We start from the raw sequence: 25,154 nt of genomic DNA, 5'->3' as shown, positions 1-25,154 counted from the left end.
AGGATGATCTTATAGAGGTGGACAAAATCATGTGATGAATAGAGTAAATATTCACAGTCTTTTACCCACATTAGGGGAATTCTGAACTGGAGGACATGGATTTAAGGTGAGAGGGGCAACATTTAATAGGAATCTGAGGGGCAACAGAAGGTGGTGGGCAAATGGAACAGGCTGCCAAAGGAGGTAGTTGAGCAGCTGCTATAACAGCATTTAAAAGACACTTGCACGGGTACACAGATAGGAATGGTTAAGAGGGACATGGGCCAAATGCAGGCAAATGAGACAAAATGGATGGGACATCTTGGAAGGTATGGATGAGTTGGGCTAAAGGGCCTGTTTTGTGCCATATGACATTATGAGTCTTTATGACAGTGTTGGCTACCCAAACTTTGTATACTTCAAAGTTGCATAATAGTGCAGTGCATAAAAAAAGATGCCAATGCTTTTGAATTTCTGGGCCAATATCGCCAGCTGTTATTTTGCATTCATTTCCATTTTGCATATTCTATCAGTGTACAATTATTTTTAGGTGAAGATAAAATCTAGGTGCTGTGTCAGATTGCATATATTCTACTCAACTCAATGAGTTTAAAGTGAGGATCAATATCTGTGCAGTTCTGGTTGGGACAAGATGTCTAGGACCATATTGACATGTTCCTTGATCGATTTATGTGAATGAAATGCGGCTCTAATTGATATAAAGATAAATAAATAATAGAACAATGAATAAAAGCACAGTTTAAAAAAAATTGTTGTTAGGTTAATACCATAAACCCTAGTGAAACAGAATCCAAAATTACTTTTCTAGTGGCTAAAGACGCATTAGGCAAAAGTGCAAAAACCATTTGTGGACTGTTCCATAATTAGATACATTATGACTGAATTTCTCCATTCCCCAATTTTCTTACCCTATTCGTGTAGTTTTTGCATTCCATTAGTTCCCAAGAATCTGTCAATCGCAAATTGGGTGACTGGCCAGTAATAGCTGTTCAGAGTAAATAAATGGTTAATATCATTGATATACATTGTAAATTGCAGAGGCCCAATTTCTGCTGATTGCATCATTCCAATAATTATATTCTGCAATGCTATAAATTCATAACTGTGTATGAAAAATGGAGGAGTGGCAGAATATCAGAGTGTAGAAGATGGAGATCACACAGCAGAGGTAAATAGAAAGCCTATCTTCTGTCATTCATGTTACGTTGTTGTTAATGTCAATGTTCACAGCCTATCATTCTCTCCTTCAGAAAAGAGCATTTGTCAGCACTGGGCCTGTACTCGCTGGTGTTTAGAAGAATGAGGGGAAACATCATTGAAATGTACTGGATAGTGAAAGGCTTGGAGAGAGTGGTTGTGGAGAGGATGTTTCCACGAGTGGGGGAATCTAGGACTAGAGATCATAGCCTCAGAATTAAAGGACGTTCCTTTAGAAAGGAGATGAGAAGGAATTTCTTTAGTCAGAGGGTGATGAATCTGTGGATTTTTTTGCCATAGGCTGTCAATGGATATTTTTAAGGCAGAGATAGATAGATTCTTGATTAGTACGGGTGTCAGGGGTTATGGGGAGAAGGCAGGAGAATGGGGTTAGGAGGGAGAGGTAAATCAGCCATGATGCAATGGTGGAGTAGACTTGATGTGCTGATTGGCCTAATTTTGCTCCAATCACTTATGACATTATGAACCGGTATTTGAACCACTGCAATTCTGGCTGTGAAGATATTTCCCATGGTGCCCTTGTGTCAGGAGTCGCAGGGTGTAGATCCAATGACAAAGGATGGGCAGCAAACACTTGTATCAAGGTATAGTGTCTTGAAGCGGCATTCCCAAATACTTGTTGCCTTTGTGGCTTTGAGAAGCACTGTCAAAGAAGCCTTTACATGCCCAATATTTCATGGGTGGAAGGAGGTAATGTTTTGGGTTGTGAATCGATACTCACCAAATGGCCTGCGTTGTCCTGCACCATACCAAGTTTCTTGATTAGCCATGATTGAATGGCGGGGTAGACTTGATGAGCCGAATGGCTAATTCTACACCTATCACTTATGATTTTATGACTGTAGCTGGAGCTGCACTCTTCCATTGACTTGATTTGGTTCCTGTATGTTGCAATTGCAATCCACCCTTAAGGTTCAGGATGTGTTGGTGTACAGGCTTTTCTTAGATGATAATAATAGATGGGGGCGGGTTTACTCATGAATAGATTGCCATTGGCCTCTGGTTATGGGTCTGGTTGTCTGTCTCATTCATTTCTCATGTCCTTTCCCTCGTGCTGCCTGAAAACCACAGGAAAGATCAAGCCAGAATGATGCACCCTTTTAATTCTGTCAGCAGCAATGTGCTGTCTGCTGAACGTCATCTCCCTGACAGCAAGGCAAGGACTGGAAGATCCTACATGGGAGCTTGCTGATGGTGAATGATTAAACTGAGTCCTCGAACACAAGTACACTGACTCAGGAACATCTTCTACCTACTGTTTTTACAAAATATCACCCTTCTATTCCAGTGTCAGCTGATGTTGTGGACTAATGTAACAGACCCCATATCATTTACAATTTAATTGTCATTACTTTCTGGGTTGTGTTTCAGCCGAGAGGACAGATAGACGACCTCTTCCAGACTGCTAGATATGCAAGTGGCCCTCTAAGCTGCGGGCTGTTAAATTCCACATCTTATCATCTTGCAAACGCCAATGACAATGATTTACAGCTGAGCGTACAAAGGTTTGTTTGAGACCGGAGAAGATAGCTCTTCACTGGCAGTTAGACTTTTGTAAAATCCACAGCAACAATGTCTCTTCCAGTCTGAGCACATCTCCCTCTATTACATTCACTGGTGCTTTTGTGTGCTATGTGACTTACTGAACAGTAAAGGCTGCTTTCAGGCTCCATGTCCTTGTAGTCTTTAGCCTTCTGGTTATGTTGTCTGTTAGATTTCAACAACCAAAACGATATTTGCAACTTGTAAGTGTGGAGTGAACTGCTGGAAGCCTCAATATGTGTCATGTGTCATAAACTGTTGTTATTTCCTTGTTAATGTTTTGTCATGCTCATGTTAGTCCTAAACCAAATCTGCAGTCTTTCAACACATAGTCCCCCCCATTTCAGGGCACCATAATGTTTGGGACACGTGGCTTCACATTTGTTTGTAATTGCTCAGGGATGTTTAAATGCCTCCTTAAAGCAGGTATAAGAGAGCTCTCAGGGTCTAGTCTTTCCTCCAGTCTTTCCATCACCTTTGGACACTTTTATTGCTGTTTATCAACATGAGGACCAAAGTTGTGCCAATGAAAGTCAAAGAAGCCTTTATAAGACTGAGAAACAAGAATAAAACTGTTAGAGACATCAGCCAAACCTTAGGCTTACCAAAATCAACTGTTTGGAACATCATTAAGAAGAAAAAGAGCACTTACTAATCACAAAGGGACTGGCAGGCCAAGGAAGACCTCCACAGCTGATGACAGAAGAATTCTCTCTTTAATAAAGAAAAATTCCCAAATACCTGTCCGACAGATCAGAAACACTCTTCCGGAGTCAGGTGTGGATTTGTCATTGACCACTGTCCACAGACGACTTCATGAACAGAAATACAGAGGCAACACTGCAAGATGCAAACCACTGGTTAACCGCAAAAATAGGATGGCCAGGTTACAGTTTGCCAAGAAGTACTTAAAAGAGCAACTCCAGTTCTGGAAAAAGGTCTTGTGGACAGATGAGATGAAGATTAACTTGTATCAGAGTGTTGGCAAGAGCAAAGCATGGAGGATAGAAGGAACTGCCCAAGATCCAAAGCATACCACCTCATCTGTGAAACACGGTGGTGGGGATGTTATGGCCTGGGCACGTATGACTGCTGCCTGACCTGCTGTGTTACTCCAGCATTTTGTGAATAAATACCTTCGATTTGTACCAGCATCTGCAGTTATTTTCTTACACTTATGCCCTGGGCATGTATGGCTGCTGAAGGTATCTTCATTGATGATACAACTGCTGATGGTAGTAGCAAAATGAATTCTGAAGTGTATAGACACATCCTATCCGCTCAAGTTCAAACAAATGCCTCAAAACTCATTGGCCGGAGGTTCATTCTACATCAAGACAATGATTCCAAACATACTGCTAAAGCAACAAAGGAGTTTTTCAAAGCTAAAAAATGGTCAATTCTTGAGTGGCCAAGTCAATCACCTGATCTGAACCCAATTGAGCATGCCTTTTAAGAGAAACCTGAAGGGGACTAGCCCCTAAAACAAGCATAAACTAAAGATGGCTGCAATACAGGCCTGGCTGAGCATCACCAGAGAAGATACCCAGCAACTGGTGATGTCCATGAATCACAGACTTCAAGCAGTCATTGTATGCAAAGGATATGCAACAAACTACTAAACATGACTACTTTCATTTACATGACATTGCTGTGTCCCAAACATTATGGTGCCTTGAAATGGGGAGGGCGGACTATTATAAATAGTGCTGTAATTTCCACATAGTGAAACCAAAATGTATAAAAATATCCTGTATTAAAATCTGACAATGTGCACCTTAACCACGTGTGATTTTTTTTCTATTACAAATCTCAAATTGTGGAGTACAGAGGCAAATAAATAAATAATGGGTCTTTGTCCTAAACATTATGGAGGGCACTGTAAAGTTCAGAAAGAGGGTGGTGGTTATCTTAAATAAGCTGCTAGACAAGGTGACAAAGACATATACAATTATAATATTTAAGATATTTGGTAGTAAATTCATTTCTAATTGCCATTACTACATAGGGAGTTGGAATGAACTTACGCAATCTCAAAAGGACAGATCTTCCAGTCGTTTGTCTAGTTTAATTAGTTGTTTATTGAAGTAGTTGTACAAACAAGGAGATGAACATACCAGGCTGTACTTATTTTGCATACAAATCGTAGCTGGCTGCTCTGACCCTGGCTTGGTCCCAGGTCTTTTCCAGGTTTGGGGCGAGTGGAGCAGCCTTCGGACGCCCTGCAACGTCTTCGGCAGACGGTGGGCAGGCTGGCACCTGTGCCCACGTCGCGTCATGGCACCTTCCATCCTCACGTCCCTGCCGCTCTGGAGGACTGCCAGTTTGTGTTCCTGCGCAGGGACGCTCATCGATCACCTCTCCAGCGGCCGTACGAGGGCCCCTTCCGGGTCCTGCAACACGGCTCGGCCACATTTGTTCTGGACATGGGTGGTCGCAGTGAGACTGTTTCGGTTGCACGGCTGAAGCCGGCACACGTGGACATTGATCGGCCGGTGCCGGTTGCGCAGTCCCGCCCGTGCGGTCGCCCTCTGTCCACGTTACCCCCGCCAGTGTCTGCTACGTCCCCTCCACCTGTCGGTCGGTCGCCGGTCCCTCGTGCGCCCTCCTGTCCGCTTTGTACCTCCGGTTCTTGGGGGGGGTCCTGTGGCGGTCCCTGGGGATCAGGCCACTCCTTGGGTCAGCCCCCTCGTCACTTGACGGACAGGCTTAAGTGGTTAAAGGTCAGCCCATTGGGAGGTGTGGTTCATCCCTAGGTGGACTTCGCTGTGAGTAGGAGCTCACAGCCTAATAAAGACCTTTAACTAAACCTGCCTGGCGTCCAGCCTTTTCTCTGGCCTCCGCCAGACCACTACACTATCAATTAAAGGTAGATTAGTAAGAGTCAGGGTAAAATAAAATTGACATTTATATAGAATTGGTTTTAGGATGGAAAACAATAGTTACTTCTTTAAAAAAATGATGCCTGTATTTGGCTCATCTCTCCTTGATTCCCCAACCCTGGGAAAAAGACTCTGTGCAATCGCCCTTTTTATTCCAGCATGAATCATAGAACATAGAAAAGTACAGCACAGGAACAGGCCCTTTAGCCCACCATGTCCGTGGTTAGCATAACTAATTCATCTGCCTGCACATGTTCCGTATTTCTCCATACCCTGAATATCCAAGTGAAATCAATTATCCAGACTAACATTTTAGATCAGGGAAGAATTACTGCTATGGATGTTGCTGGAGTAAAAATTGGACCTTGTATCTATTTAAATCTATAAAATATAGCCCATGACCCATGACCAGAGGGCATTTGGAAGAAATCTAAGCTATTAGGACGTGTTGTTTATAAGATGAAAAAACACATAAAGTGCTGGAGAAACTCAGTGGGTCAGTCAGCATCCCTGGAAGGCACGGATAGATGGCACCCCAGATCACCCCAGATTGGCCGGCACAGTGGCGCAGCGGTAGAGTTGCTGCCTTACAGCGCCAGATATCTGGGTTCGATTCTGACTACGGGTGCTGTCTGTGTGGACGTTGTACGTTCTCCCTGTGACCACGTGGGTTTCCTCTGGGTGCTCAGTGTTCCTTCCACATTCCAGACCTGCAGGTTAGTAGGTTAATTGGCTTCTGTAAATTGCCCCCAAGGTATAGAATGCGAAACTAGGATAACAAAGAACTAGTGTGAACGGTCAGCACGGAGTCAATGGAGCAAAGGGCCTGCTTTCACACTGTATCTCAAAATGAACTAAACTTAATCAACACCCACCCCAGAGTCATAGAGTCAGTCATACAGCACAGAAATAGGCACTCTGGCACAATTTGTCCCTGCCAACCAAGATGCCCCATCTAAGCATGTCTCATTTGGCCCATATCCCTCTGAACCTTTCCTAACCTAGAGATCAAATGCAATTCAAATGTTGTTATTGTATCTGCCTCAATTACTATCTCTGGCAGCTTGTTCAATATACCCTCCACCCTATATTGGAAAATGGTGCCCCTCAGGTTCCTAATAAATATTTCCCCTCTCACCTTAAACCTATGCCATCTAGTTCTTGGTTCCCCTACAGTGGGAAAAAGATTCTGTGCATTTAACATTCCTTCACCTTCTATATGAACTCTGATTTTTGATTCCCCAGCTCAGGGTAAAAGATTTGGTGCATTCATCCTATATTCACTCTATATTGCCTCATGATTTCATACACCTATCTTCGAAGGAATCAAGTCCAAGCCTGCCCAACCACTCCCTCTAGTTCAGACCTTAGAGTTCTGGCAACATCTTTGTAAATCATCTCTGCATGTTTTCCCCGCATAATGGCATCTTTCCTATACCAGAGTGATAATAATGAACACAGAACTCCAAGTATTGGCTCACGATGTCTTGTACAATTGTAACATAATGATCCAACTTCTGCACTCAATTTCCTGACTGATGAAGGGTAGCATGCCAAAAACCTTCTTCACCACTCTCTCTCCCTGCGATGTCACTTTCAGGGAACTGAGTACTTGCACAGTACTCCAAGTTCCCTCTGCTCGACATAACTCCCCAGGGCCCGACCATTCATTGTAGTTCCCTCAAAGAAATGGTGAGCACCATGTTTGAAACCACAATTCTCGGCATTATAGCATTACTATTAATGATGAAGGTCAAAGCGAGTTTTGTAGATAAATGTCGAAACTCTAAAGCATTACAGTTAGCTAATAACTGGGAATGCACCAGAGATGTTGTCAAAGTTTTGAATTGTTCAAAATAAAAAAAGAAAGCCATTCATTTCTGAAACACCTTCCATGACCTATGGGCATGACGAACTCCAGCTAATGATATGCTTTTGTACCAAATATTTTGCAGTGTAGTTTCCAGCTTTCATTGGTTGGTGTAAAGCCGATGGGAAGAAATCAATTAACAAGGGAAATAAGAATCATTTATTAGGAATATGAAAATTTCTGCTTTCATGCAGGGGAGTCCATCAATAATTTAAAAATAAAATTAGATAGTTCGCTGAGGCAGCGAATTATTGAATACATGAGGTTCAAGATGTGGAATTGGAGTAAAGTGGGTGGTTCACATGGTAACAAATGTTGTCTTTCCATAATAAACCATGTGGTCTGCTTCAGAATGCTGTATTCACATCAAGATCAGTGCCACATTCTGATTTGGCAGTGCAGTGCGTAGAGGTAGAGCTGCTGCCTTACAGCGCCAGAGACCTGGGCTCCATCCTGACTGCGGGTGCTGTCTGTAAGGAGTTTGTATGTTCTCCCTGAGATCGCACAGGTTTTCACCTGTTGCTCCAGTTTCCACCCACAATCCAAAGACGTACAAATTAATTGGCTTTGGTAAAATTATAAATTGTCCCTAAAGTGTAGGCTAGTGTTATTGTACGGGATGACCGCTGGTCAATGTGGACTCGGTGGGCCGCAGGGCCAGTTTCCACGTTGTATCTCTAAAGTATACACATTTCTTACCAGATTTGTGGCATATTTTTTTATCAAATACCAGCACGTCAGTTTCCTTGGACTCACAGAGAGAGTCTGAAATGGTGCTTTGAAGCAGTATATCCATAAGGGCCTAGGTTAAAATTGTAAGCCATTTCAGAGCAATTGCTGAAATAGAAACACTTTCTGAAGCATCAGTAGCAGATGTGAGCAGCATGCGTTTCAAAATCAAGTTGCCCTTCAAAGAGGAAACGTTAATAAAATTTGTGTGGGAACGTTTCAGGACATACAGTTTGGGACAAAGACCCATCATTTATTTATTTGCCTCTGTACTCCACAATTTGAGATTTGCAACAGAAAAAAATCACATGTGGTTAAAGTGCACATTGTCAGATTTTTATAAAGGCCATTTTTATACATTTTGGTTTCACCATGTAGAAATTACAGCAGTGTTTATAAATAGTCCCCCCATTTCAGGGCACCATAATGTTTGGGACACAGCAATGTCATGTAAATGAAAGTAGTCATGTTTAGTATTTATCTGCTTGAAGTCTGTGATTCATGGACATCACCAGTTGCTCGGTGTCTTCTCTGGTAATTCTCAGCCAGGCCTGTATTGCAGCCATCTTTAGTTTATGCTTGTTTTGGGGGCTAGTCCCCTTCAGTTTTCTCTTCAGTAAATAAAAGGGTTCAGATCGGGTGATTGACTTGGCCACTCAAGAATTGACCATTTTTTAGCTTTGATAAACTCCTTTGTTGCTTTAGCAGTATGTTTGGAATCATTGTCTTGCTGTAGAATGAACCACCGGCCAATGAGTTTTGAGGCATTTGTTTGAACTTGAGCAGATAGGATGTGTCTATACACTTCAGAATTCATTTTGCTACTACCATCAGCAGTTGTATCATCAATGAAGATAAGTGAGCCAGTACCTTCAGCAGCCATACATGCCCAGGGCATACGTGTAAGAAAATAACTGCAGATGCTGGTACAAATCGAAGGTATTTATTCACAAAATGCTGGAGTAACTCAGCAGGTCAGGCAGCATCTCAGGAGAGAAGAAGGGTCTCGACCCGAAACGTCACCCATTCCTTCTCTCCTGAGAGGCTGTCTGACCTGCTGAGTTACTCCAGCATTTTGTGAATAAATGCTCAGGGCATAACAACCCCACCACTGTGTTTCATAGATGAGGTGGTATGCTTTGGATCTTGGGCAGTTCCTTCTCTCCTCCATACTTTGCGCTTGCCATCATTCTGATATAAGTTAATCTTCATCTCATCTGTCCACAAGACCTTTTTTCAAGAACTGTGGTTGCTCTGTTAAGTACTCCTTGGCAAATTGTAACCTGGCCATGCTATTTGTGTGGCTAACCAGTGAGTTGCATCTTGCAGTGGGGTAGCCTCTGTATTCCTGTTCATGAAGTCTTCTGTGGACAGTGGTCATTGACAAATCTACACCTGACTCCTGAAGAGTGTTTCTGATCTGTCGGACAGGTGTTTTGGGATTTTTTTTATTATTGAGAGAATTATTCTGTCATCTGCTGTGGAGGTCTTCCTTGGCCTGCCAGTCCCTTTGTGATTGTAAGCTCACCAGTGCTCTCTTTCTTTTTAATGATGTTCCAAACAGTTGATTTTGGTAAGCCGAAGCTTTGGCTGATGTCTCTAATAGTTTTATGCTTGTTTCTCAGTCTCATAATGGGTTCTTTGACTTTCATTGGCACAACTTTGGTCCTCATGCTGATAAACATCAATAAAAGTTTCCAAAGTAGATGGAAAGACTGGAGGAAAGACTAGTGCTGAGAGCTCTCTTATACTCTTCATTAAGGAGGCAATTAAACACACCTGAGCAATTACAAACACCGATGAAGCCATGTGTCCCAAACATTATGGTGCCCTGAAATGGGGGGACTATGTATAAACACAGCTGTAATTTCTACATGGTGAAACCAAAATGTATAAAAATGGCCTTTAATAAAATTTGACAATGTGCACTTTAACCACATGTGATTTCTTCTATTACAAATCTCAAATTGTGGAGTACAGAGACAAATAAATAAATGATGGGTCTTTGTCCCAAACATTATGGAGGTCACTGTATGCTCCACGAATCTGCAATGATGTTAATCGCGTGTTGTGACTGGAATCAGCAGTGTAGCAGGCCTGACTGTAAAGCGGAGCCCTGGGCCATTCAAAGGGTATACTCATGCACCTCAGTTCAGCAGCTGTGTGCTCATTAAACAGGTGATAAACAAATTCACGGCGTGCGATCATGCAATAAGGAGAGCTTCTGCACAAAAGGATTTGCATCGTACCTTATATTAAAAAAATGACACACGAGTTGTTAAAATAAGATTGGTGTATCACCTGAAGCAGTCATTTTGAATGACTGTGACAGGATGGGGACTTGCATACTTGGAAAAAGAAAACAAATGATTGGGTCTATAGGATGTACTGCTTGGGAATAATGCTGTTTTTCCGTTGACTGATTTACTGAGTCTTTTAGGAGACAATTTGATGAGATGACACTGGACCATATTTATCTTTATTGCTATGTCATTAAATATTTTTTTGTTTACCAAGAATAGTGAAAAGCATTGTTAACAACGTAGCAGCTACTTACGATATCAGTATGGTGTTGACAATTTCAGGAATGCGGTTGTACTAATTGACGTGCAGATGTTAGTTACGTTTTCTCATACCATATGTCACAAAAAAATCAAATATATATTTCAGAACTGCTCATCACCCGGAGGTCTGCTGTCAAAATCATTGTTAAGCCAGAGCTACATGGTCAAGTAAAATGAATCTGGAATGAATATAACAATGTAAAAATCCAGTGCATGACATTCCCTTGACTTCATATTCTCTGTCCTCTTTGGTCTTTTATGAGGAGCATTATTGAAGGCATTTTGACAGTCAAGATACAGTGGTACAGCTGGCAGAGCTGCTGTCTCACAGGGCCAGAGACCCGGGCTCTATCCTGACCTTGGATCCTGTCTGTGTGGAGTTTGCATGTTCCCCCAGTGATCGCATGGGTTTCATCTGCGTGCTTCCGGTTTCCTCCCACGTTCCAAAGAGATGCGGGTTTGTAGGTTAAATGACCTCTGCAAAATTGCCCTTAATGTGTAGAGAGTCGATGATGGAGTGAGATAACATAGAACTAGTGTGAATGGGCGATTGACGGTCGGTGTGGACTCGGTGGCCGAAGGCCCTGTTTCCATGCTGTCTCTGAAACTAAAACAAAAAACGGTTTAAAAAAAAAGTTGTATATACTGCATTACTATTGCCTATTCTTTGTTTTACCTCTTTCAAAATTCAAGTTTAGTCAACCTTTCGAAATCCATGCTAACGATTCATTATTGTAATAATTGTTTCTTAATGTTACTCTATTCTCTTCCTTGGTATGGAATCCATTACTTTTCCTTCAATTGATGTGAAGCTGAATGGTGTATAGTTCACCCAATATGTTCTTATCCCTTCCTCCCCAAAATTAGTTTAGCTTAGTTTAGCTTAGAAATACAGTGCAGAAACAGACCCTTTGGCCCACCAAGTCCATGCAAATAAACAATCCCCCGTTCACTAACACTATCCTACACACTAGGGACAATTAAAAAAATTTTTTTTAACCGATGTCAAATAACCTACAAACCTGAACGTCTTTGGAGTGTGGGAGGAACCTGAAGCTCCTGGAGAAAGCCCACACGGTCACAGGGAGAATGTACAAACTCCGTCAGACAACATCCGTAGTCAGGATCAAACCTGGGTTTCTGGCGCTGTAAGGCAGCAACTCTACTGCTATGCCACTGTGCCGCCCCAATATACAATATACTAAAGTATTACCTAAGCAATCTACCAATCCTCTGCAAATGCTTTGTCTCTTTCCAAATTCTTTAAAAACTATGACGTATCTCAGCAAGATTGGAGGTTTATCCACTCTGTAACATATCAGTCCTTTTTATTTTAAATGGACATTTCATTAATCATCTCGTCAACCACTCCCATTTTATATTCCTGGTATTTTCTCAATAGTAGGATAAAATCTCTTTTTTTTAGTCTTCAAAATGAAAACTGCAGATGCTGGAAGTAGAAATAAATGCTGAAATGGCTGAAAACACTCAGCAGGTCAGGCAGCACCTGTGCAAAGAAAAACAGAATTAATGTTTACGTTGGAAGAAAGGTTAACTCTGGTTCTGTTTCCACAGATGCTGTCAGATTTGTTTGCAGCATTTCCTCGACATTTTTCAGTTCATCCACTTTTAGACAGTTTCATTGCTTTGGAAATTTAACTCATTTTTTAATAGACTCACCTCACTTTAAGGTTAATCACTGTTTAATTCTCCTTGAATGCCATTAACTCCCTTGTCTCCACCCTTCTTCGGAGTAGAGAGTATTTTCCGCCTTATTTACCCTTTCCGTGAGTACTTGGATTCAATCTTTGTTCAGGTAGAATCCATCACCAAAGGACTTTGGTAAGAATAAGTGGTTCCTTTTCATGTGACACAGTATCCTATGTTCCATTCCCACTCCCACTCCCACTTGTCAATCTTAGTTTTCTCCCTTTCTTCACCTTTTTGTTTCCATCCTCCCCTCTCTCTTCCCCCTCCCCCCCCCCATTCACCAAGATTTATTACCCTACCCCACCAGGTTCCATCTGCCCATCAACGGCTTATCTATCCACCTGAGTTTCTTCTCCCATGGTTCACCTTTACCATGGTTCACCTTTCCAATCCCTTCACCATTCCTCACCTGGTTCCCCCTGCCCACCATCCCTCACCTGGTTCCACCTGCCCACCATCCCTCCCTCACCTGGTTCCACCTGCCCACCATCCCTCACCTGGTTCCACCTGCCCACCATCCCTCCCTTACCTGGTTCCACATACCTCCTCCCAGCCTCTATTCCTCTCCTCCACTCTTCTCCCCCACCTGCTATCATATGTCTATCACCTGGTTCTATCTGCTCATCACCCCCCCCCCCCCCCCCACTCCCCTTCATCTGGTTCCAGCTATCACCTACCAGGCTCTTGTCTCCCCCTCCCTCTCACTTCTATAAACTGACTGTCGTCCCTCTAGACTTTGGTCCTGATGCAAAGTCAAGAACTGAAATGTCAACCACCTATTTGCCCCCACAGGTGCTACTTGACCTGTTGAGATCCTCCAGCAGTTTATTTTTTGCTCCCTTAGCCAAACATTAATTTGCCAATGCCAGTATTTATGTGGCTCAGAGAGGTATCTGCAGGTGGGTTTTCTCAAAGTCCTGTTTTTTTAATTTGGACCCCTGCCCCCCTGAATGCACTCCCTTCTTTTCCATCTTGTCCGCAGGCCGTCTGCATTTTTCTGCATCCCCCTGGGGATTTGACTGGCTAATTCATGTCATCTGTCACCTTTGTGACCTAGATGCAATTTCCACTTCCCTTTTGAGCATTTTAGAGGATCCTTCATTTTGTTCTTAGACTGTCAGTCGGCCATTGGAGAGCCCCAGGCAGCACATTTTTAATGCTACATTAATGGTAAAGTAGTCAGTTGCGGCTGAGACCACTGATAATTTCAGCAAAGAGAAAGTGAGTGAAAGGAGTCATTGCTGTTTCCCCTCTCCAGCATCCTTCAGCGTGCACTCAAACTTCAGTGCAAACAACCTTCCTGATCGACAAAGGACGAAGAGCTGCAATATAGCGACAAGTACTGCACAACATCAGTTCCATGCATTAAACAAAATGCGTTTGAACTGATTTAATTAATTGATCCCTTCCATAAAGCCTCAAAAGTGTAAACTGCATTTCCTGAGATTTCATTTGGACCAATGCCAATCATGATGGCCCATCTAGTCTAGTCCCGCCTGCCTGTATTTGGCCCATATCTCTCTAAACCTTTCCTATCAATGTACCTGTCCAAATGTCTTTTAAAATGTTGTCATGGCATCTATGGCAGCTCGGGACATGGGCCCACTGCCCGCTGAGTGAAAAAGTCGCCCCTCAGGTTCCTATGAAATCTTTCCCCTCTCACCTTAAACCTATACTATCTAATTCTTGATTCCCCAAGCCAAAGATTCTGTGCATTCACCCTATATTCCCTCACATTCCCTCTGTCCTTTGTTTTTTTATTCCCCTTCTCTGGGTAAAAGATGCTGTGCATTCTTCCTGTCTATTCCCCTCATGATTCTATACACCTCTTGATAATCACCCCTCAGCCTCCTGCATTCCAAGGAATAAAGTCCTAGCCTGCCCAACCTCTCCCTGTAACTCAAGCCTTCAATTCCTGGCAACATCCTCATAAATGTTCTCTGCACTCGAATGGATCTGGGCTTGTCTGCTCATGGTGAAAAATTAGATTGAAGAACTGGTGACATTTATTGGTGGAAGTATTGAGGTTCACTTTTGGTTGAAAATGAAAAACATGGTAGACTTTGTCAAAAGTTATGTCTCTGCAAAAACCAGGCATGAGGTTAGGTGAGGGGTGAGACGATGGAGAGATTTATAGTTTATCAGTTTTGGGCACATCCATTTGCTGGGAGATATGGAAGGAGTACAGGAAAATGATGGTTTATCATTCACGAAGAGAATTTTAAATTGTTTAGTTAATTTTAGCTATTGAGCATTTGTTTAACATGGTTTATTGGTTTGAAGTAAATATATTAACTCTGCCAGTAAAGAAACAATTTGGAATTCCATGCCACTACTTAATGACAGAGGGAATGAGAAACTCACATTTTCTTATCTTTTACAGTATCTTTTAAATAATATGCATTCAATTCTCTGATAATTATTCTTGGTTAATAAACAGCAGAAGACCCTCACATCTATCATAAGTTCATAAGTGATAGGAGCAGAATTAGGCCATTCGGTTCATCGAGTCTACTCTGCTATTTAATCATGGTTGATCTATCTCTCCTACCTAACCCCATTCTCCAGCCTTCTCCCCATAACCCCTGACACCAGTACTAATCAAGAATATATCTATCTCTGCCTTAAAAATCCTATCCTTGACTACAACAGAATGAAGATTAATAGCCTTATTCAGTTGCAGTCCCTTTAAGCCCAGTGTAATATCAAACCAGGCCAGAATCTCAGACAGAGGTTATCCCAATACAGTACGTTAAGATAATTCTATTTTACTACGATGATAAAAAATAATTAAATCTATCACAATTCTGTGCTATTACTTCAATTTGTGATTGTATGCCAAGATTGTAATGGAATCAGACAGCAGAAAGAAAGCAGAAGGATGAAAAATATCACAGCCACCAAATTTGTGAGAATTTAAACACCTATGTTTCTTTAGTATCAGTCCATGCTACATGTTTGCTGTTATGGTTTATTGTGTAGGCAATGAAACTACTGAACTATTTAATCAATTATTCAATCATGGCTGATCTATTTTCCCCTCTCGACCCCATTCTCCGGCCTTCTCCCCGTAACCTTTAATGGTCTTCCTAATCAAGAAAATTTGGAGAAGCTAAACCATGCTGTTCCTGAACAAGTCCATTAGTATTGATGAGTAATTTCTCATTCTAATTATAACATTTTAACCACCCGTGAGATCTTTAATGCAACATTACAGTATCTAAGCAACAAATTGAGGTGATGGTGAAATAAAGAAATTTGTGGATTTATTGTGGGAAGTCATATTTTGTCAAATCACTAGTCCAAATGATGCCCTTGGACGGTCTAGACGGTCATTAAAAAATATTCCTGAAACTGCTTTGGTGCATCACCAGGCCAAATCAGGCCAATTCCCTTCAGTTTAGCTGGAGTGATGGGTATTAATCTGAACTGTCTTGAGTTAGATTGGAACATCAAACTGAGTTTGGAGGTTGAAGAATACAAATGAGAGGCAAAAGAATTGGAACAGAAAGCATCAATCTGCAGCTGCTCTCCCACAGTAGAAGTGTTACTGTGCATGAATAAATGATTCACAGCAGGGATTCCAGCATTGGTTAAAGATTTTTTTCCCTTTGAAATGAGGTACACAACTAACAGTGACAGATAACTTGCGAGAATTTAAATTTAAAAAATGACCTTGTACTTGCCCGAGGGCTTATGCATTTTTCCTGGTAAAGTGGTTCTTATTAACAGTGTGTGTAGCAAGGAACTGCAGATGCTGGTATATACCAAAGATAGACACAAAGTGCTGGAGTAACGCTGGTATATACCGAAGATAGACACAAAGTGCTGGAGTAAGCAGCTGGAGATGCTGCCTGACTCGCTTAGTAACTCCAGCATTTTGTGTTTATAGAAAACATAGAAAATAGGTGCAAGAGTAGGCCATTCGGCCCTTCGAGCCTGCACCTAACCCCAGTGGACTTAGTGACTTATCTTCCACCCTGTTTCCTGTAAACACTCTATCCCTACTCCCAATTCCTCCGTCTACGCCGCATCTGCGCCCAGGATGAGGTGTTTCATACTAGGGCATCAGAGATGTCCTCTAGGAAACGAGGGTTCCCCTCTCCCATTATAGATGAGGCTCTCACTAGGGTCTCCTCTATATCCCGCAGCTCTGCTCTTGCTCCCCCTCCCCCCATTCGTGACAAGGATAGAGTCCCCCTTGTCCTCACCTTCCACCCCATCAGCCGTCGTATACAACAAATTATCCTCCAACATTTCTGCCACCTCCAATGGGATCCCACTACTGGTCTCATCCTCCCATCTCCACCCCTTTCTGCTTTCCGCAGAGACCATTCCCTCCGTAGCTCCCTGGTCCACTCATCCCTTCCCACCCAAACCACCCCCTCCCCAGGCACTTTCCCCTGCAACCGCAGGATATGCAACACACGTCCCTTTATCTCCCCCCTCGACTCCATCCATGGACCTAAACAGTCTTTCCAGGTGAGGCAGAGGTTCACCTGCACCTCCTCCAACCTCACCTATTGTATCCGCTGTTCCAGATATCAACTTCTCTACATCGGCGAGACCAAACGCAGGCTCGGCGATCGTTAACATTCGCTCAGACCGCCTTAACCAACCTGATCTCCCGGTAGTTCAGCACTTCAACTCCCCCTCCCATTCCCAGTCTGACCTTTCTGTCATGGGCCTCCTCCATAGTCATAGTGAGGCCCAGCGCTCATATTTCGCTTGGGCAGTTTACACCCCAAGCGGTATGAACATTGGCTTCCCTAACTTTGGATAGTTCCTCTGTCCCTCTCTTTCCCCTCCCCCTTCCCATTTCTCCCACTAGTCTTCCTGTCTCCTACTATAGCCTATCTTTGTCCCGCCCCTCCACTGACATCAGTCTGAAGAAGGGTCTCGACCCAAAACGTCACCCATTCCTTCTCTCCCAAGATGCTGCCTGATCCGCTGAGTTACTCCAGCATTTTGTATATCTACCTACTAACTTATTGTGATACAGAAGGAGGCTATTAAGCCCATCTAGTCCAGCCGTGCAAGCCCATCAGACCCATTTCCTATATCCATATTTTCCCTGCACCTTCACACGCCCATCAATTCTTCTGTGGGAGCAAACCGGAACATCCAGTGGAAACTGTACAGTCAAGGGAAAATGTGCAAACTCCATGCAGATAGCACCAGACTAGGGTAAAACACGGGTCCCTGGAGCAGTAAGCAGCATGAATCGCTGTGCCACCCTGTCACCCTTAACATTTCACTAAGTAACTGTGCTCATTAGATTGTCATTCAGCTGAAAATCCAGGGTGAGGGTTTGTACTCGGGTAATGGCGACACTTTGACTTACAGTCCCAATTAGCTATGCTCATATAGAATATATATAGGTTCATACTTATTTCCAAATAGTGCACAGGGGGATGAAATTTAAATATTACTATAATTTGTTCTGAACTTTCCTGACCGCAAAATGTCCCAAGGTAGCAATGATTATGTTGCATATATTTCAAAGATGGGTAGCCTGCTAACGTTTCAGGATACTGTTCAGAGCTGAAGAAAGTAGTTTTTATCATTATTTCATCGATAAAGGGGACATTGGACTTTGTCTCTGGAACTGTTACACCCACCACAATGCTGAGAACGATATTCTGCACTCTGTATCTTTCCCTGTGCTCTACCTATTGTACTTGACTTTGGCTTGATTGTATGAATGTATAGTATTATTTGATTTGATTGAATAGCTTGCAAAACAAGGCTTTGTACTGTACCTCAGTGCAAGTGGCAATAATAAACCTAAATCTAAATGCATATTTGTTTTAAGCAACATGGTTCTGAGCAGGTAGACATCAAGCATCTGCATCAGCATGTCATGTTGCTGTATATCTCAAAAGTCCACATTAAAAGCAAAAATGGGTCGTTTCAATTTGTACTGTCATAAGATAATAGGAATTAATTTGGTGCGACAGTGGTTGTCATGTTGTTTAGTTTATATGAGGTATGGCTTAACCAGCCATGCCACGCAGCGGTAGAGTTGCTGCCTTACAGGTGCCAGAGACCCAGACCTGGGATGGATCCTCACCCCGGATGCTCTCGGTACAGAGTTTGTACGTTCTCCCCATGACCTGCAACGATTTATTTTTGAGCTATGGTTTCCTCCCACATTTCAAAGACGTACAGGTTTGTAGGCTAATTGGCTTGGTAAAATTGGAAATTGTCCCTAGAGTATGTCGGGTAATGTTAGTGTGCGAGGTCGCTGGTCGTCGTGGACTCGGTGGGCCAAAGGGCCTATTTCCGCGGTGTCCCTCCAAACTAAACTAAACTAAACTAAACTTTAGTTTTGCTTGGTACTGAGGAGCCTACATGGATCATTTTCATCTTCTCTTGCCATAGCATTGCGTTTATTATTGATGGGTGCTGTCTGGTCTTGTGACTTGGTTCATCTGATTTGAAGAAAGGCGACATTTTGCAACAGGTGTGCTTCACTGGTGGGTGCGTTCCTAAGGGATCTACTTCCAGATTCAGCATCTCCCTCTGTTGAGCTTAGTGTGAGGTTGGTTACACTTGGGTATAGGTGCTATCTTTAACATTAACATCAAACTGGAGGAGTCTCGTGCAGACAGGCATCAAGCAAGGCTGCTTCATTTCCCTGACACATTTTTCAACCTTTCTCCTACATCTCACTACCATGAAACTTTGTGCAGGAGTGGAGCTAATCCACAGGATTAATGGAAAACTCCTCTCACTAAATCAATTAAATTCCAAACAATTCAAATCGACGTCGGCGATTGAGGGCTAGCGGAATCAAGGGATATGGGGAGAAGGCAGGAACGGGGTACTGATTGTGGATGATCAGCCATGATCACATTGAATGGCGGTGCTGCCTCGAAGGTCTACCTGAATGGTCTACTCCTGCACCTAGTGTCAATGTATCTATGAACCGTAGATGCTGGTTTCTACCGAAGATAGACACAAAGTGCTGGAGTAACTCAGCGGGTCAGGCAGCATCTTTGGAGAAAAAAAGATGGGTGACGTTTCCGTTTGGGACCCTTCTTCACACTGAGAGTAGAGGGGAGGGAACTGAAGGTAAGAAAAGGCCAGAACAAAGCAGGACCGGCAACAGATGACCAAGGAAGGGTAGGGCCCATCAGGGCCCATTGTTGGCTGGGAAAGAGGGGATAACAAAGGGATACAAGGATGCCAACAGTGGAACAAGTAGGACGACTAGGGTGGGGAAGGGAGGGAGAGAGGGAATGCAGGGATTACTTGATGTTGGATAAATCAGTGTTCATATTACTGAGTTGTATGCTACTCAAGCAATATATGAGGTGCTGTTCCTCCAATTTGCCTGTGGCCTCATTCAGACAGTGAAGGAGGCCCAGGACAGAAAGGTCAGTATGCAAAGGAGTTAAAATGTTTGGAAACCGGGAGATTACTTAGGCCAAGTTGGACTGAACATAGGTGTTCAGCGAAACAATTGCCCAGTCTGCGCTTGGTCTTGCTGGTATAGAGGAGAAAGGAGATATATCCTAGAAAAGCAAAACGATATCTTCCAGATCCGCTGGGTGGATAAATGAGCCTGTGTTACTGTCCTGATACCTGCCACCAAGGTTATAATTGTACTCAGTTTCCACGCAACAGGCCATGCCATTCACATACCCAATACAAGACTCTGAAACAGACACACAAAACCAAGCTCAGTACACAAGAGACTGCAGATGGAAGAATTTGGAACAAAAAAGTAAACTGCTAGAAGAACTTACGCGAGTCAAGCAACATCTGCAGAAGCAAAGTCATGGTCTGCGTTTTGGGTGGAGACCTTGCAACTATTCCAGGCTCTGTTGTGAGAAGGGAGCATCACATAGATGGACATAATGATTCAAGGTTGTTCACAGAAATACAACATCCTTGTCGACTCCAGAGAGTCCCTGGCCTGTGATTGCTTAGTCGTGCAGGGGCAGCTGAACTTTGTTTCTGAGTGTTGTGAGTCCAGAGGCTCAGTGTTAATGAAGAAAGGAGAACACCACTTCACAAAACTATCCACTAGTTTACACTGAGCGCATCTGTGATAAAACCTGCGGCATGCAGATTAGCCTCATCGGAGAACCCACACAATGGGAGCAGAAGGAAATCGTCCTTGATCATGAGAGACTCTTATCTTTTCAGGTGTTGTGATGGCACAAAGTGGGTTGGGGGAGGGGGGTCATATTTTGGCATTGAAGATCAAATCATTCCGAATCACTGACCAAAATGCAGGCATTGGAGAATCTGTAATGGAAGGATCAGGTTTTGGTGAGGTAAGATATGAGATTGACTTGCATGAGAGGTAGGATTAACATGGTACTACATTGGGATGAGAAGGTTACAGTCTGTGATTGCACTGCCAAGTATGAGAGGATTTGGCGTGCTGTGGAATGAGAATCCAATGGCAGGGATGAAAGGTTTAGGGTTTGGGACATGTGCATTGAGTAGAGAAAGTGTGTGTAAACAGAGATAAGTGCTGCACAGTATAAGTGAAGTAACAATGGTGATGTTACAATGCTGTGGTAATAGCTTGCAATCAGGGGCCTTTGAATACACTGAGGGGAATTTGGTGATGGCTTTTTAATGTGCACCATAATTTAATATAACAGGAATGCTGAGAAAACAGTTTCAGTCATTTGATGTCTCCTAATCAATGCAGAGGATATTAGGTGGCATAAATGCTGTTATCTTCCCATTATTATTTCCATCTCATTATGTCCTCGCCTCTTTTCCCCGAATTGTACCTTATCAATGAGGACTGAGTGCTGACATAATTTCCAGAATGTTTTCTGTAGCCAGCCTTGTATATTTGTGCGAGCCAAGGAAATGAAATGGTTCTAATAGTAATCAGATTATTGCACAAAAACAACAGAAAACAGCGACATGGTATCAATATGTGTCAGTGGGAACCAAGTAAACCCAAACAGGGAGATCCAATACAACAGTAGCAGGAGCCTCCACATTTAAAGTTTGCAAAAATATGGATTCTTATAAGATGTTACATTTTCTGAATTTCCGACATTCTCTGGAACAGCTAAGCCAGGGGTGCCAAACTACCAGCCCATGGGAGTGGTGTCAAACTACCAGCCCATGGGAGTGGTGCCAAACTACCAGCCCATGGGAGTGGTGTCAAACTACCAGCCCATGGGAGTGGTGCCAAACTACCAGCCCATGGGAGTGGTGCCAGGGGTGCCAAACTACCAGCCCATGGGAGTGGTGCCAGGGGTGCCAAACTACCAGCCCATGGGAGTGGTGCCAGGGATGTCAAACTACCAGCCCACGGGCCGCATCCACGGAGCCCGCAAAGGGGTCCAATCCGGCCCGCAGGATGATTTGGGGAAAGGCCAGCGCTGTTAGATTATACACAGAAAGTGAGCTACATGACCGCTTAAACTCGCAGGAATTATGAATTTTGCTGAGAAGGAAAATGCAAGTCGGATCTGCAGCTGTCACCTCCCCACTCCCCAGCTCCCGGGGGTGAGTGGAAGCTACGCCCATATCCGGCCATGCGCTGATGCGGGCGGGAAGGGGCCGGCGCTGGGGAAGGTGGGGAGTCTCAGCGGGAAGTGCCTGGGCTGCCACCACAGAGACCGACACCATGTACCTGAGAACCAAGTGAGGCTGGTGGGAAGTCCCCGCACTGTGAATGGGGCCACAGCCAGCGATCCAAAATCTGAGCTGTTCTCCAGAGTGGGGGCTCTGGGTTTGGGTTAAGGTTAGGTGGGATGTGAAGACGTGCTGGTAGTTATGCGGGAATAGGGAAGGCAAGGGAGAAGGTGGTGGTAAAGGAGGGGGAAAGAGCAGATGAGGGAAGGGAGGGTTTTTAGGGATGAGGAAGGGAAGGTGTTGAGGGAGGGGAGTGGGGGAGTAGGTGGTAAAGAAAGGAAGTAGGGAGGGAGTGGGTGAGGAAGGGAGCAGATGAGAGATGGAATGGTGTTTAGGGATTTAGGGATGAGGTAAGGAAAGAGAGAGGATGAAGTAAGGGAGGGGAGTGGAGGAGTAGTGGGAAGGAAGGAAGTGGGGATGAGAGAAGGGATAGGCTGAGAAAAGGGAGAGGGCAGGTGAGGGAGAAGGTGAGAGTAGAGAAGGACATGAGAGGTGAGGGGAGAGGATATGAGGGGAAGGAAGAAAGACATAAGGAGAAGGATGGGGAGCGGGGCCTTCAGGTGAGATGATGGACAAACCATCTTTCACCATGCCAGGTAGCTGCTGTTTGGCTGTTCACCACCCAGCCAGCCCATTGTGGGCAAAACATGAACACTGTAGGAAAACCATAAGACAGGAGAACAGAATTAGGCCATTTAGCCCATCAAGTCTACTTTGCCATTCAACCATGGCCGATCTATTTTCTCTCTCAGCCACATTCTATTGTCTTCTTTCTCCCTGTAACCTAATCAAGACCTATCAATCTCTGCCCCAAAACACCCAATGTCTTGACTCCACCAATGTCTGTAGCAAAGAATTCCACAGATTCACCACCCATTCCTCCTCATCTCCATTTGGAATGTATAACCTTTTATTCTGATGTTGTGACCTCTGGTCCTAGACTCTCCTATTACTGGAAACATTATTTCCACATCCACTCTGTGTCGGGCCTAGATACCAATCGTATAAGTAATGCTTGCTACGCAATCTTCTTCATAAGAAACGAAATTCGTAAAGTGAAACACTTTGTAGTTATTCAGGACTCAGGATATCTTTATTTGTCATCCAAAAAACAAGTCTTTTGGACGAGATTTCGTCACCCACAGTCCAACAATAAGAGCAATAAAATAAGCAAATTACACAACCCCAACCAACACAAAACACACATAAAAAAGAAACATCCATCACAGTGAGTCTCCTCCAGTCCCCTCCTCACTGTGATGGAAGGCCAGAATGTCATTTCTCTTCCCCCGCCGTCTTCTCCCGCGGTCAGGCTGTTGAGGTTGCCACGTTCCAGGCCGCGCCGGACGGTGAAAGGTCCGCAGCGGGTCGACCCAAGCCCCGCGATCCGGTGCGGGCGAAGACGCTGCCGCTGCTGCTGCACGTCGGGGCGTTCGTGGCTCCCGACATTGAAGCCCCCGCCGAGCAGAGAAAAATCACGCGGCCTATTTCAGGCCGCGCCGGACAGTGAAATGTCCGCGGCGGGCCGACCCAAGCCCTGCGATCTGGGGCGGGCGAACACGCTGCCACTGCCGGAGCTCCCGATGTCGGCATCCATGCGGCCCGAGCCGAAGGCGAGTCGCAGCCGCTCCCGCAGCCTCCGAAGACGGCCGGCTCCGCAGATGGTAAGTCTGGTCCGCGGGCTCTGCGAACCAGAGCCCTGGAGGCCGCCAGCTCCAGGAGTTTGACCGATGGTAGGCCGCAACAGGAACGGATACCCGACCCAGAAAACAAAGGTCGGATCTCCGTTCGGAAGGGACAAATTTACAATTTTACAGTTCCCCCCCCCCCCCACACACACACATAGTGCACAACCACAAAAAAACACGATATCACATCTACAATTAAGACAAAAAAACCAACAAACACAAAGACAAACGTACCGCAGGTAAGTCGCAGCTGCTAGGGCAGCGCCGCCATTATAGCAGAGACCGAGACACATGAGAGCAGGTTGACAAATGAAGGAAACGAAAGCTGTGGGAGCGCGTGCGTTCGTGCGTGCACAACTGATCCGGCCCACATGAAGTCACATTTTGCCCATTCCGGCCCCTGACCTAAAATGAGTTTGACACCCCTGAGCTAAGCAGTGTTAATGGGTGGTGAGTCTGTGGAATTCTTTGCCACAGAAGGCTGTGGAGGCAAAGTCAGTGGATATATTTAAGGCAAATAGATTCCTGATTAGTACAGGTGTCAGAGGTTATAGGGAGAAGGCAGGAGAATGGGGTGAGGAGGGAGAGAAGATCAGCCATGATTGAATGGCGGTGTAGACTTAATCAGCCGAATAGCCTGTTTCTACTCCTATCACTTATGATCTTATGATCTAAATAGAGAACAAATTGGCAGGCTAATTAAGCAGCAGGGAAACTTTAACGTCTCTGATCAACTATTGAACATTTATCTGCAGTAGATTTTCTTTAGTGCATTTTTGCAAAAATGTGAGGTTGAGTATTGCAATGTTATTGTACGACCAACCAGAGTTTAATGTGAAATATTAGCACTCACCCATGTATGAATGAATTGTAGATTTACAGCAGTTGATGCAAGTTTTCTGAGAGCATATTCCTGCACATGTAATATTATTGTGGTTCCATTTATATATTTCACATATTATGATCTTCCACTGTTACAGGGTTCCTGCTGACTCAAAAGTCAATGGGGTGTAGCTTCTATTAATTGGTTAATTGGTTGCTCTCAACACTGTGTAAATCACTTGACATGCAATTCAAAATCTAATTTTCCACATGGTATGTATTGCATAAGGATCTGATTTTTTTGCACTGACAATGGGAGTTTGCAATGATGTATTTGACCTTGTCCCTTATTTTTCAGGTTACGTTCGACTCGGAAATTTTCTTCAACGTCCTCTTGCCTCCAATCATATTTTACGCTGGGTACAGTCTGAAAAAGGTGAGAATTCTATCCCCGTCTTTTTAAAGGCCACGCATTCTTGGAATGAAAAGATTTACTGAAGTAACTTTT

General features: G+C 43.9%; 1 protein-coding gene across 1 annotated transcript in view; it reads left to right on the top strand.

Moving 5' to 3' along the window:
* Positions 1-25,154, top strand: part of LOC144599474 (sodium/hydrogen exchanger 9-like) — a 411,061-nt gene that overhangs the window by 53,966 nt on the left and 331,941 nt on the right. The window contains exon 3 of the mRNA XM_078410426.1: positions 25,005-25,082. Within this exon, the coding sequence (XP_078266552.1) occupies positions 25,005-25,082 (78 nt within the window). The remainder of the gene's footprint in view (positions 1-25,004; positions 25,083-25,154) is intronic.

This window comes from Rhinoraja longicauda, chromosome 13 (assembly GCF_053455715.1).
Source record: "Rhinoraja longicauda isolate Sanriku21f chromosome 13, sRhiLon1.1, whole genome shotgun sequence".
NCBI lineage: Eukaryota > Metazoa > Chordata > Chondrichthyes > Rajiformes > Arhynchobatidae > Rhinoraja > Rhinoraja longicauda.
The sequence above is the reverse complement of the archived record's forward strand: the minus strand, read 5'-3'. Positions and strand labels throughout refer to the sequence as shown.